The sequence below is a fragment of the Schistocerca americana genome, chromosome 2, assembly GCF_021461395.2.
Source record: "Schistocerca americana isolate TAMUIC-IGC-003095 chromosome 2, iqSchAmer2.1, whole genome shotgun sequence".
NCBI lineage: Eukaryota > Metazoa > Arthropoda > Insecta > Orthoptera > Acrididae > Schistocerca > Schistocerca americana.
Genome location: NC_060120.1, coordinates 911,060,114 through 911,075,137, shown reverse-complemented (window position 1 = coordinate 911,075,137; position 15,024 = coordinate 911,060,114). Strand labels below are relative to the sequence as shown.

General features: G+C 44.6%; 1 protein-coding gene across 4 annotated transcripts in view; it reads right to left on the bottom strand.

Moving 5' to 3' along the window:
- Positions 1-15,024, bottom strand: part of LOC124595930 (dual 3',5'-cyclic-AMP and -GMP phosphodiesterase 11-like) — a 317,214-nt gene that overhangs the window by 80,013 nt on the left and 222,177 nt on the right. For all 4 annotated transcript variants that reach the window (XR_006978262.1, XM_047134846.1, XM_047134848.1 and 1 more), the window contains 2 exons: positions 9,020-9,365; positions 2,740-3,015 (listed from right to left, as the gene is read on the bottom strand). Coding sequence is in view for 3 of the 4 variants with exons in the window: in XM_047134846.1 (XP_046990802.1) it covers positions 2,740-3,015; positions 9,020-9,365 (622 nt within the window). In the remaining variant the exon portion in view is untranslated. The remainder of the gene's footprint in view (positions 1-2,739; positions 3,016-9,019; positions 9,366-15,024) is intronic.

The window sequence follows — 15,024 nt, the reverse complement described above, 5'->3', positions numbered from 1 at the left end:
AGAAAATTTCATAGCTACTCTGACACACAAAATTTCAGAACTCTGTGATAAAGCTAAGTCTTTAAGCGAAACAACCTAACATTTTTCCATCGCGAGTGCAGCATTTTACACAGTAACGCTTAAATTCGATAGTCTTCCACTCATAACATTTTTATGTTACAGCGAAAAGGCCTACAAATGTCAGCTTGAACACAAATAATGTAAAATGGCCAGAAGAGTGAAAACAGGGAACTACATCAGAGTAAACGAATCCTTTGGCACACTGCTTCCGTAGACGTATGTTAGATCTTATGGACTTTAACGGGCAAAGGCCTCACCGACGGACCTAAGCGTCAGCAAAGTTTTTGTCACCTCATACTATCTTCCCTTTAAGTCGTTCTCCATGGGGCACTCTGGAAAAGTGTTTTTACAGAATCGTGTCTCGTTAAACGTTAGTGAAGTACAGTACGCACTTTTTCCATCGTCTGTTGCTGAGTACCCGCACTCTCCTTTAAATGATGAGTCTTGTAGACCGACAAAGAGAGCAAGCCGCTTCTAAATCTTAGAGGAGAAACATCGTTTTTCTAACGAGTGTATTAGAACATTTTCAGTATGAGCATTTTCTGAATGTCTCCCAAACTTGATCTAGCTGAGGAACGAAATGATCACGTTCATCAGTTATTTGTTTCCACAGGACTATAGTTAACACACTCCACTCCAGCTGTCGAATCAGAAGAATCTTACAGAAATGAAACTCCATGCCACGCTTACCTAATGTTCATTAATAGGTTTGTTGATTCTACAGATGAGCTGTAATGAATTATTGTTTTTCTAGCTACTTAATGCGGATGTCAGTCTGTTGTGGATACCCACTAGTTCTGGGATTTTTCGTGCCTATTCGTGACCGTTGCTGCTCCCGTTTGGGGGTCCATGCCGAGCCAATATTGGAAAACGCTTCTGGGCATAGTTGTTGAATCCCACGAGGTTGCTTGGTCACATGGAATTTTATATTTTAAATCCTACATTGTAGGGTGCCTGCCATTTAAGTAACGTGGTTGTGTGCCATGGTATCTGATTTGTTGTTGCCTACTCTGAATTACTTTCGTAATACCAGTCACTGCAGTAACGGAAGACTACATTTCCTCGTTAAATTTTAGTGAATTTTTCTTCAGGTTGATCATAGTTTTTGAGTAAATAATTTTAAACTCATGTCACTAAATGTGTAATAGGCCGTAAGTGCCGCGGTTTATGAATGTTTAAATTTTGAAGTAACTTGCGTTCACCTAAATGGTAATTTTAAAAATGTGTTGATCGTTTAGTTATTTATTTGCCTTGTGTAAATGTGCCAAATAAATGTTCAGTGTGTTCAGTGCAACTGACGATGGTGATTGCCTGATGTCACTTGGTCCAGTCCTATCACCCCACAGCCCATTTTGCTGAGCTCGTGTCTTCGTGTAAAAGTTGAATTCCATGTTGTGCAGACACATCAGTACTATAGGGATCTGTACAGCGTGAAAACCGTAGAGGAAGACAGAGATTGAGATACATCCAGCAAACAACTGAGGACGTAGGTTACAAATGTTACTCTGAGATAAAAAATTTCATGCAAGAGAGAAATTCGAAGTGGGCCAAATCAAACCTGTCAGAAACCTGATGACTCAAACAATAAACGAACATGTTTCCGCATTTGCTGCACGCACGTCGGAAACACACGTTGCCACACTGATGCCTTGCCTACATGTCGGTGCTTCCCAGCAACAGAATCACGTTAAATTTTACGCTGCAGGAACGCCCTGAAACTGGGAAATTTTTGACCGTCCTTTATATAAAAACAAATGCTCGTTCACTCATACACTCACTGTATATTCAAGATGTATCACCCGCATCTACTATTCAAGTAACAAATCCGATTGGCGAGTTCGCCATGGCACACCTGCACAACACTGGCGAAGTTAACTGCAATTCTACGAAGTTGAAACAAACACCACTCCTGTAAACAGTGAATTGATAACCTAATGTTTATTTGAAGTCTTTGTTTAGGGGGGGGGGGGCGGCCGCTGTAGCCGAGCGGTTCTAAGCGCTTCAATCCGGAACCGCGCTGGTGCTACGGTCACAGGTTCGAATCCTGCCTCGGGCATGGATGTGTGTGATGTCCTTAGGTTAGTTAGGTTTAAGTAGGACTGATGACCTCAGATGGTAAGTCCCGTACTGCTTAACTCAAGTATCGTACGACTGAGATTTTCAAAAAATGGTTCAAATGGCTGTGAGCACTACGGGACTTAACATCTGAGGTCATCAGTCCCCTAGAACTTAAACCTAGCTAACCTAAGGTTATCACACACATCCGTGTCCGAGGCAGGATTGGAACCTGCGACCGTAACAGTCGCGCGGTTCCGGAATGAAGCGCCTAGAAACGCTCGGCCACCGCTCTGCAGCGGAATGTGTGCTGATATAAAACTTCCTGGCAGATTAAAACTGTGTGCTGGAGGACTCGAACTCGGGTCCTGAGTTAGTCTGGTACAAGGTTTTAATCTGCCGGGAAGTTTCAGGAGGGAAAGGCCATTCTTCCGAGTCAGTACAGGACTTCCCACCACAAGTTTCAAATTCGTTGTCTCACCGGTTTCTTTGTGACTCGCAAGAAAGTTAGTTACAGATCTTTGCACACTCGTAACTGCGGTGTTCTTTGCTGACCTATCCGCCAGACACGCCATCCAGCCGCAGCTCGCAAAGAGAATGTTGGTGCTGGCCCCACTGACTCACCTTGTAGGCGTCGGGGATGTTGACGGGCTCGCCGCTCTCGGCGACGAAGCCGACAATGCCGGTGCCCCAGGGGATGCGGATCTCGTCCTTCTTCTCCATCTCCTGCAGCGTAGAGCGCGAGCACACGTCGAACAGCTTGGAGACGAGGTAGCGCTTGCTGGCGCAGCCCTGCACCAGGAACAGCGAGCCGCGGTCCGCGTGCAGTAGCATGCTCACGTTCTGCAGGATCTTGTGGCACAGCGACCGTACGTCCAGCTCGTTGCAGATGTCCTTAACCTGCCAACACCAGTATTTCACTATATTAGAAACCGAAACTAGAGGATAAGGATAACAAACATTGATCGTAAAACAATCCGAATGCATATATATAAGCTAGCCAACCCGAAGTATTTCGCACTTGCTATATATTATGGAAATTTGATATCTGTCCTAATCTCCTCCTCTCCCACTTTCTACCCAACTACTCCTCCCCCTCTCCTTGTTCATCTCCTCCCCTTCCTCTTCACCCCCCCCTCTCTATGTTCATCAACTTCTGCCCCCCTCTTTCTGTCGTGCGGGATTAGCCGAGCGCTCTAAGGCGCTGCAGTCATGGACTGTGCGGCTGGTCCCGGCGGAGGTTCGAGTCCTCCCTCGGGCATGGGTGTGTGTGTGTGTGTGTGTGTTTGTCCTTAGGATAATTTCGGTTAAGCAGTGTGTAAGCTTAGCGACTGATGACATTAGCAGTTAAGTCCCATAAGCTTTCACACACATTTGTTCAAAAAATGTTCAATGTGTGTGAAATCTTATGGGACTTAACTGCTAAGGTCATTAGTCTCTAAGCTTACACACTACTTAACCAAAATTATTCTAAGGACAAACACACACACCCATGCCCGAGGGAGGGCTCGAACCTCCGCCGGGACCAGCCGCACAGTCCATCACTGCCGCGCCTTAGACCGCTCGGCATATCCCGCGCGGCACACATTTGTCCATACCCTTCTCCCCCACTCTCTCTTACCACCTGGCTTTCTCCCTCTGCCCATTTCCTCCGGTTCCCCCTCCCCCCCCCCTTTGACAATCTCCTCTTCAGCCCTACCTCCCTACCTATCTCTCTCTCCCCTCCTTTCTCATCTCTGTCCGTCCATTTCCTCCGACCCGCCTCTCTGTCCAGCTCTTCCTCTCCCTCTCTCTGTCTCTCTCTCTCTCTCTCTGATCTTTAGCCTTATCTATTGCTATTACAAATGAGACACTGATCTGGAACTGAGTTCGCTTAAAATTAATGGGTAAATCGGTTCGGATCATTAGTATATGACCTCTCCAGGTGATGGATTTGCGAGGATATTAGCTTCAATGACAGTATTTCGCATAGTTTTAATCTGCGATCGCGTAGAATTACTAAGTTTCGGACGATTCAGTTCCCATCGGAGTATTCTTATCATAAGGTGATAAACCACAAATACAACTTGCCTGTTTTCTGTTAAATCCTCATTCCAGTATCGCGTAAACATCTGAAGTAAATCAGCCAAGAACATGACACGATTTTCGGTAACAATATGTGGGAGGTGTTAAACTATTTTTATAGCCAAAAAAACCAGTTTCTCCTCTTTGCACCTTGGGAAAAGCAGAGCTTACAATTGTCAGAAAAAGCTGTTTCAAGCAAACATTTTTTTGTTTTCCAGTAACTAGGTGTTGAATTTTGACGCTAGAGTTAACGTGGCTCAAAGAAATAACACATCCTCACTTAGATTCACAAAGCACATCTTTGATTCTCCATGTCTCACTACATCCACTGTGTAACTCTTTTTCGGAAATGTGCAAAAAATCCAAATTCTTTTCAAAAGATTACGTAAAGACAGGTATATTGTAAGCAATTTCTGCCGTCAATGGTTGTCATATATCTTGGAAATTAATCCTGGAGGGCATGGATGTAGAAACAGGATTCTGATACTTTACTATTCTAGAACACCTCGATATTATGCGAACAAGAAACAGTGAATATAGATACACCGTGGTTGTAAGAGCAGAGAAGGTAGAGTAACCAGAGAAAAAAAGGTAGGAGTTCAAGAAAAAGGATCTACAGAAAAAGGCTAAGTCTGTTTCGAAACATTTTCGGAAACAAAACAATGTGATTTTTGTATTTTTAAATGCTTTCTTCCGCAACTTGCATTACTCCTTACATAAGATGTCTATCTTATGAAAGTGAGCTCTTTGCTCCCAGTTGTCACGAAACGGACCAGTAAAGATAATAAAATTTTAAAGATGAAACTTATGTATTTACAAAAAGCAGTTAAAAATTAGATAATTAAGAGTACTTTAAGAACATGAATTTTTGTTCACTGGATTCTGTGCTAGCTATTTTTATGGCTAAAAGATGTTTCACCCTTCTCCTGTAAATATCTTTAAAGATAAGATACATCCAGTAATTCAACCACAGCTGCGAAACAGGAAAAATTTATAAGTTGTAGGTTCCTATTACTGCAATATTTTGCGCTGAATCGTTGTTGTTGACATGATACAAAGTGAGGTGGTGTTGAAAATAATCTGAGGGGATAAGAATACGGGAGAAGACACTAATAAAAGTAAGGGACATGATGCTGGAACCCGTGTTAAGAAGTCAGGGATTAACTTAGATGATCCTAAATGGTATCGTATATGTAATACATACAAAATAATTGATCAGTTGAATACAGACGCTACTATGATGAGAAATGAAGATGGTGTAACAAGAGGAAAAAAAAGGAGGCCATCATAAAACTGGCCGTGTGAAATCTAAACATTATAAATATATTGCATTATCCGTATACCAAGGAAAAAATGAGGTAAGCAAATGATTATTTAGCTGTGGTAGCTGTTTGTCAAGGTGCTGCAAGATAAAAGGGAACATTCAATCCCCATTTTTAAATTTATACAATCTCGGAAAGAAAAAAAACGTCCACGTAATGACGAAATAACAGCACAACGCGCAGAGATCATTTACATGCACTTTAAAGCAAGCTGCAACATGCGCAGATAAGCGAGTGCGAAAGTGCCGTCTGTTTAGACGCAGCACAAGGCACACATCACACGACTAACACAGTGGGAAAGCTATCATGGCATCGACTGCTGAAGCAAAATCGATAATTGTTGATTCTCTGTCCCGCCTGCGATTATGTTGTGGTCGGCACAATATTAAAAGAAGGAAACTGTCATTATGTTGGAAAGTGGTCGAGCTGACGAGGAAAGAGGATAAGAAGAAAGAAATATGTGAGCTGGTTCAAAATAAACCTTACATAAACTACAAACTGCGACAAGTCTTTTCTAACGCTCGAAATCATACATCGAATCAGCCACGATTTTTAGGCTTGTCTGACAAAATAGTCACACCCTTCAAAGCGCGCACTGGCCGTTGAGGATCCCGATCGACTGAATTGAACCGCTAGAAGACGGTCATCCGATCCTCCATTTCTGACCAAAATCATGGCAGTGAAGTGGCGAGTACGTGCCTGTTTGCTTGGAATCAGCACAGTGACATCAGAAAGGCGCCATCGTGTTTGGATTTGCCTATGACCACACAGTGAATGAAGTTGACGGATTTCTTGTTACTTCAACTTGGACTGTCCAGTGTGTCTACATGGAACAGTGTACCAGTCACAGCCATGTGACCAGGTGTCAAAACACTGGTCGTAGAAAAACATTAAACGACAGGCACAGGTGACGATTAACACGGCAGGGACTGCTGCTGTCAGTGAGTGCTAGTTTATATCGACCAGTATGCGAACGAACATTGCGAAGTGAACTGCATACAATGAACATTTGTCGTCGGATACATCACAAGATGCCATTTGTCACAGCGGCACTCCTCAGTGGATCAAACAACACAAACTAGACAGTAGCTGACATGCGGCGTGTAGCACGGACCGACTAGTTGCGATTTTGCCTCTTTCAATATAAAGACCACAAATGTATCGAAGGCCAAATGAGGCGTTTAGCCCGTAGTGTACGTAGAGTACAGTTCAGTTCAGGCCAGAGCTGGTTCTATGATTTTTTTTCTGTACCATGATTCAGACCCGCTCATTTAGGTTAAATATAATCATATAAAGGCTGTATTTCATATCGTTGAGTCCAAATGTTGTTATTCACATTAGTAATATAAAAATATGCACTTAGCATATATAGGATGTCCGGAAATTCCCGTTACAATCTTCTAGGACTTGTAGAGGGTAGTGAGTACATAGATTTTTGAATAGGAACCCTTGTTTGGAAACGAACCGTTTCCGTGCTACAGTCGTTTGAAAACATGTTTGCTAGGTAGGCCGGCCGGGGTGGCCGAGCGGTTCTAGGCGCTACAGTCTGGAGCCGCGCGACCGCTACGGTCACAGGTTCGAATCCTGTCTCGGGCATGGATGTGTGTGATGTGTTTAGGTTAGTTAGGTTTAAGTAGTTCTAAGTTCTAGGGGACTGATGACCTCAGAAGTTAAGTCCCATAGTGCTCAGAGCCATTTGAACATTTTTGCTAGGTACGTATGCAACAGGGTTATCATGGTGGAGGGTGATGACGTATACCCTACCTTTCTGGCATGGATCGAGTCTCATTCACGTGTCTGTGACTGTTAGAGCGACATGGTTTAGTACACGTTTGGAGAACACGCCGACATGATCCTTCTGTACGACGGAGCTCACTGTAATGGAAGAGCTACTCATCGCTGTCCACAACATCCGATTCCATTGCGCAAACTTTGCGCCACGATTACGTAATGGCTTCGAGAAAGGGGTTTCTTCACCGTCAGCAGGTGTGCTTGTGCTGCTCCAAGGAGATTTCTTAGGTTATCAATGAGTGGAATTGTAAAACACGTGGTATACTGGGTCACGTCTAGTAAATTACTTGTAAAAGTGGTCGCGTTACAACATGTTTTCAAATGGTTGTAGCACGCAAACGGTACGTTTCCGGACATGGGTTCCAATTCAGAATATTATCTACTCACTCCCCTGTGCAAGTCCTAGAAGCATGTAACGGGAATTTCCGGACATCCTGTAGTAAAGAAATATGATAACAATTTCGGTACAGAGAAATCTACTCCTAAAAACACATTGAATTTACAGGTATCAATCGTTTGAGATAAAACAAGTTTTCCTAAATTCGCGTCTAGTTTAGTTTTTAGGGCACTGTACGTTCTCAGAATCACCAAATCTGTTACATTATTAACGGCAATTTTAGACTCTTGCCTCTTCTGACAAATTTCTGCGGACGCCTTTGCAACAGCAGCTGATTTATTTACACGAGGACAACTACGGTAACCTCTCAATATGAGCAGCCATTGCAGAGTTGATGCAAGGTTCATGTCTGCTGTATTGCTACGAACACCGTCGCTACCATTCGAAGACAGAAGATTGCATGTGAAATCTCCTCTCAATTGGGAATGGTAGGCTTTTCAACGGCTACTGCCTAAGTTGTGGCTACGCCTCCGCAGATTGCCATGACCCCGGAATGGCTGAGAGGACGAAACGGCTAACCCGAATTCCACGGACCGACGGCGCCAAAGTGCTCGTTGAAGCAGACAGCCACTGAACGCAATTTCGGGCATGCGGACAGGATCGTGGCATTACGAATGCCAACAGCGCGGTACGAGCACCCTTTGTCTTCTCTGCTTGATGACGACCAGTTTGAAGAGGAGAGAGGCTAGACGGGCGGGTACTGATCACTAGCTCGAGTGCTTGTACGGGCCATAATGCAATAGAGGTTGCCTTCGGTTTGATAGCAATTTACGCAGCCGCAGCAGTGGTGGTCTGTGACAAGCAATTCTCTGTATTTATAACGAAGCCACGGAAGATAATATGCACGGGTCCTGGTTAATATGGCAAACACGACTGTAAAAGCGACGAGAGAAAACTGAAATGCAGTAAATTCACAAACCGCCTGTGACTTATCAACTGAAATAAATCCACTTCAAGATACGGATATAATCTGAAACTTCCTGGCAGATGAAAACTGTGTGCCGGACCCAGACTCGAACTCGGGACCTTTGCCTTTCGCGGGCAAGTGCTCTACCATCTGAGCTACCCAAGCACGACTCACGCCCCGTCCTCACGGCTTCACTTCTGCCAGTACCTCGTCTCCTACCTTCCAAACTTTATAGAAGCTCTCCTGCGAACCACATAAATGAATCGTATCATCTGTATGAGACAAATAAAGCCTCTGAAATTGTGTCAGTCCTTTGACAGGAGTAATTTCATAGTAGCCCCCGACAGGTAGGCCGAAGGTCGTCGATAACGGTGGGTTGCAGTGTCCGGCCCCTCTCTGTAACATGCAAAAGCAGGCACTTACGAGTTCGAAGATGAGCTCCTTCTCGTCGAGGTGCCTGAGCTCGTGGCGAGAGCGGCGCTGCGAGCGGCCGCCGGTGCTGCCGATGCAGCCGCCGGAGACGCCGACGGTGGTGCCGCTGCCCTCCTCGGACAGGAAGGTGGGCGTGCCGTCGATGGTGTTGACGATGGGCTTGAGCAGGCCGCCGCGCTCGAACTCGTGCGCCGAGATCTTGCGCACGGGCGTGGTGGCGCCCGAGCCGGCGCGCGACGGCGCCCCGTGCGACGGCGACGTCAGCGTCTCGGCGCTGCTCGGCGTGGGAGTCGCGTGCGCCACGAGCCACGCGTCCACCACCTGCCGCGTCGCCTTCCTATTACCAGACCAAAGGCGGGCGCGCCTTCACCTCTGCTGCCTCGCCAGCTAAGAACCCGTGTCTAGTGGTGCGACACCGAGGCCGCCACACACCGACGATCCAGCAGGCCAAATGTCCTCGCGCCCGACCCTACCTCTCCTTGCGTCAGGAACCTCGGATGGCCTGACGAGGTTCAGCCGGTACGATTGGTTTTTTGGCAAGGCCAAAATCCGCCGAACAGAGCGATGGTAGTCCATTTGATCCGTGTAGGAACTAGCAGTTGACCTTGAAAGTACGTAAATGTAACGTATTGCCCATAAATAGGCGAAGAAATCTACTGCTGTCGGCTTATATCATTCGTGACAAATCACTAGAAATAGTTCTTTCTTTCTTTCGCTTACGCCATAGTCCCGCAGCGATCGCATGGTCGGAGTGGTTACAACAGATTTGGCAGTGTTAGATTTTGGGATGGCCAGATGCCTTTCCTGCCGCCAGCCCGGACCCCCCAGGACGGAATCAGTGCACCCCAACTGTCTGCGTCTAGTGTAAATCGTGAAATAGTGCGGACGTGGCTCAAATGTCTGCGACGCGTGTAACTGAGGCGGAACGTGGGGACCAGCCCGCTATTCACCTAGCGGGATGTGGAAAACCGCCTAAAAACCACATCCAGGCTGGCCGGCACACCGGCCCTGGTCGTTGTCGTTAATCCGCCGGGCGGACTCGATCCGGGGCCGGCGCGCCTACCCGAGTCCAGGAAGCAGCGCGTTAGCGCTCTCGGCTACCCTGGCGGGTAAATCACTAGAAAGAGTAACTACGGCAAAATACCCAGGACTAACCATCCGGAGTTCTATGAAAAGGAAATGCAATTCTTCCACGAAAAAGTGGTTTACAAAATACCTGTTCGACCGATTCTTCAGTAGTGTTCATCAGCCTAGTCCCCTTACCAGATTGGATTAGTATGAGAGAGGGAGAGAGAGAAAAGCCAACAAAGAGCGGCGCATTTCGGCACGGAATGGTTTACTCAGCGCGAGGTTCTCACAGAGATGGTCAACGAACTCCAGAGGTAGACGCTACAAGGAGAGGTGTTCTGCAACTTACAAATATTTACCATTTAAATTCCAAGAGAATATGAGTAGGGTAGGATGCCCGTTACAGCCGCTCCCCAAGGACATAAACATACTAATTAACTGAGATCATAAACAACCACTAAGGTTGCCTTAAGACTGTCAAGGTTCATATGACGCTACACTGTTTCACAACAACGAGCAAGCTATGGAGTCTCACGGTTCCGATCTCAGCCCCTGGCATTTGGAAACAGTTTAATTTTCGCGAAATATAATCAAAATTTCACACTAATGTCCACTGTAGAGTTCTATGCAATTGTGCTAAGTTCTCTAAGCTTCAGAGCACAAAGGCCTTGAGCTGGGTTTAAACCCCTACATCTATATAACAGCTTAATTGTCGTGTAATCTCACAACAACGCCCCAAGGCCATGACGCTATGAAGCTTATAGCTCTACACTAGACATGCCGAGGTTTGAACCCAAGGCCTTGGGGCTCCAGAGCTTAAGCGCTGTTATGAAATACTGTGACGTCATGTGATCTTGGGCAGTCGTATGGCAAATGAGCTGCTGACAGCCTTCGACTGCGTAGTGGTCGTTAATGGCTTGGAAAGCGACTGGAAAGGTCAACCAACCCTACTAATATATTCTGGTAAGATTAGACAACACATTACTTGCTTACATGTACGTCACGTGAAATGGTAACGATGAGGAAATTAGAGCTGAAACGGAGCTTCGCTGACAGTCTCTCTTCCCACACGCCTTTCGCAAATGGGGCATGAAAAAGGTGGGAGGGGTGTGGGGTGTGGCGGCAAAAAATAGTGAAGCCAAAATACCATCCGCCGCACACCATATTTTGTCTTGCCGAGTACAGATACAAATGTAGCACACAGCAAGGTCTGGAACGGCGCGAGTACATTTGGCCTTCTGGATCGTTCGTGTACAGCAGCAAGTAGAACACGTTGACTTATTGAAACAACCACAGCTGCCTAACCTTATTGAAACAACCACAGCTGCCTAACACAGACGGAATGTCTGTTAATAACGATTACATTTCATATGTTCAGGGTGGTATTTTACTTTTATTCACATTTTCAGAATAACAACCTATTTCATTATAATCAGGCGAGCACAGTACTACAGCGCAACTCATATAAACCTGAATTAATTTAATACAACATTTGAACCAGTACTGGAACACATTTGCAATTTTGGGATATGGTGATCAACAACTGGAAGATTAATGACATACATACATACATACATACAGGCAGACAGACATACATACATACAAAATCCCTACAGCAAGTGTTATACACCGAAAGTGTACAATATTTTACCAGCCACATGATTTATACTTCTAGTAGTTTTTCAACAAATCCCAATCCTGCCAGTACGTTATGAAGGATGTTAAGGTCGATAGGGCCACACTTCTAAAACAGGCCTGTACAAAAATAGATACATGTTTTCCTTTCAGCGTATAATATCTTATTATTGTTTAGAGATTCAGTATTTGTTCTGCTGTCGACCGGCTTTGAGGAATCCTCCTTGATATCTTCCCGGTTTACGCTAAACTTATTATTCTACCTGTTTTAAAGATGGATAGTAACAGAATCTTGTACGTTACTGAATGTAACGAGATTCCACGATAACATTCATTTCCGTAGTGTTGGCCTTCTTACGCAGAGGATTAATCAACGCTAATTTCTAGTCATCTTCTGGTTTTTCTTTCTCCCATATGTTTCCTTTGGTTTTACGTAAAACGTCTATTGCTTCTTTATGTGCTAGCTTCCAGAATTCTGCTATTATAGAGTATTCTCTTTTAGCTTTGTTGTTCTTTTGTCAGTGACTGTTGTTTTTGATCACATTGCAACCTAGTGCAGGAGACTTTGATCCTTCGGTTGTTTCAGTTCTGACTGGATTAATTAGTACTCACTAATTTAGAAAGTATTCAATAAGGATTTCACAATTTTCTTCATTTGACTTTCTTATGACTATCTTTCTTATCAAAACAGAGGAGGTGGGGATTTCATATGGTTCTTAAAATTTCAGTATATTCACAGGTCTAATGGCGTTGATATTTTTGACGTAGCTCAATAGTTTACTTTCACGCTTCCGGGTCTCACTGCCTATTTACTTCACTATATTCCCTCGTTGTTTGACACGGACATTAATATTATTGTTGTTCAGCATCCAACAGTTGTATAAGGAGTCGAATTTCCACCAGGATCTATCCGCTTCGCTCCCGACACCACAGGACCGCGATTTGTTCATGCCAGCTCCGTTCACATTTTAGTTCTCAGCATTTAGATCCACCATGGCGGTAAGAGGCAAAGTTTCAACGTGTGTAACTGAAGTCAGTATTTGGTGCAAATGATCTACAGAAATGGGAAAGTAAAGTTCTGTTCACTGATACCGTATTTTTGGAAATGTTTCCAGTGAGCACAATAACAAAGTCTACTGAACATACACCAATAGATCGATAAAAGGCTTTTCTCTGCTTTTCCTAGTACCTCCAGATCTTGTTGGCGACTTTTCACTAAGCACCTCGAAAGCGCCTGCTTATGTATACAAACGAGGTACGGCGGCTGAAACCAGATGAGGAATCACGTCGCTGCCAGTTTTCTGCGAAATGCTGCTACGAATCAATAACTGTGAAACACAACTTACAGTTTCCAAGGAAACAATTTGTAATTTATGTGGGTAATAAGTAGGTATACGGTTCAGATCGGACAAACTATTTAATATCATGGAACAACTGAGACAATCTCCAACTGAACGGCTGTTACTGATTATATGCGACATAAATGAGCAAATTTTCGTTGCAGAAAAATGATTACCGGTTTCTGAGATTGCTGGAACTATAAACTTCGCCTTAGCTGTGCCATTTGCACCAGGCTCCCATAAATTACTCAATATACGGAAAACGTCATATGAAACATTTCACGGTTTTAGACAGGAAGAGACGCACATTTGCATTGCGACCGCCGTGCTCGTCGACTGCGACGCTATTTGAGGTCTTCTTCTCCCAATACGTTAGAGATAAGATTCACGCAAGTAAAGTCTGGGATCTCCATGAGATACACACCCGAACTGCAAGAAGTTCGACTCCACTACTAGCAATATGTTGCAGCAGGTGTGACTTTCGGTGAGTATTTCTTGTTGTGATTATTTTTCAAACAATATTGATGAGCTGTGATAGTCACTTAAGACACCTAATGAGTATATCTTTGTTCTGTACTTTACGAGGAACTAATAAACGATTTACGAAACATCAGTGTAGTCTCCACATACTGTTATTCACAGAAGATAGCTTGACTCATCATTCCAAGACTATGTTCAGCTTCTTCAGTGAATCGTTCTTATATTAAGTGATGGACTCATATTTCAAGCATTCTGCAGATGACAAAAGAATAACTTTACCGCAAAAAAATTATTTCCACTAGGAGGGGAATAAAGCAGAATATCGGAACGTTACATGAAACTGTTTTCAACAAAGAAGAATAATTTGATACAGGAAAAACAATTGAGCTGAAATTTAAAGCTTTACCGCCACTTTAGGCAAGGTTTCCTTCCAGTTAGAGAGCGGAAGGCACATGCACGGCTCCGTTTACTGGATGGTGCACCGTTACAATTCGTATCGATTTTTTTCCAGTTTTCACAGCACACTAATTATTTCGTTTCTTTGCAGTTCCATCTAGGACGCTGCGTTATTCCATTTTTACAACACTGTCCAACTGTTGTTTGTTTACAAAACTGCTGCGACATGGGCTGCCACTCTTTCACCTAATGCCTGTTGGCTTTCGTCTCGGGATCTTTGGCTGACTTTTGTTTAATGACTTCTCTTGACGTTTCGCTAGCACGAGAGGTTGCATCGATCCACTCTCCATTGCTGATGGGGGATTGGAGATGGGACTGCGGTTCTCCCCACGTTACATGTGGAACGGTCGTTCGTTGCAGCACGGTAGTCCTGTATCCGTTTACCATGGCGATTTCTTCTTTCTTACTAAAACTGTTGCCGGCCGGTGTGGCCCAGCGGTTCTAGGCGCTTCAGTCTGGAACCGCGCGTCCGCTACGGTCGCAGGTTCGAATCCTGCCTCAGACATGGATGTGTGTGCTGTCCTTAGGTTAGTTATGTTTAAGTAGTTCTAAGTTCATGGGGACTGATGGCCTCAGATGTTAAGTCCCATAGTGCTCAGAGCCATTTGAACTATAACTGTTGTAATTATGGATTTCAGTGGCTTATCTGAACAAGCTGGTTCTAAGACAGCGGGTGCACTGCCACGGCCGATTTCTCCACTTGTCACAACCTGCACTACCGTTGATGTTTGATGATTCTGGTATTTATGCATCGTCTACTCATTTCAACACACAATTTTCTACACTTTGTTTATCTGACGGAGCGAAACGTGTGTGTCACTGCTGTTTACTTCCTCAGTTGCGTCTTGACATAGCTCTTCAGCGATATCGAGGGCTTAGCTTTAAGTTGCCTTGTGGTTATGTTCAAACCATCGCTAGCTCCCATAAGCTTCGTGACACAGTACCGCAAAAAAGGAAGAGGCGTTTGACACTGGCAACGTCATGCCAAAAATTGAATGCATGTCTAATGTCACACGC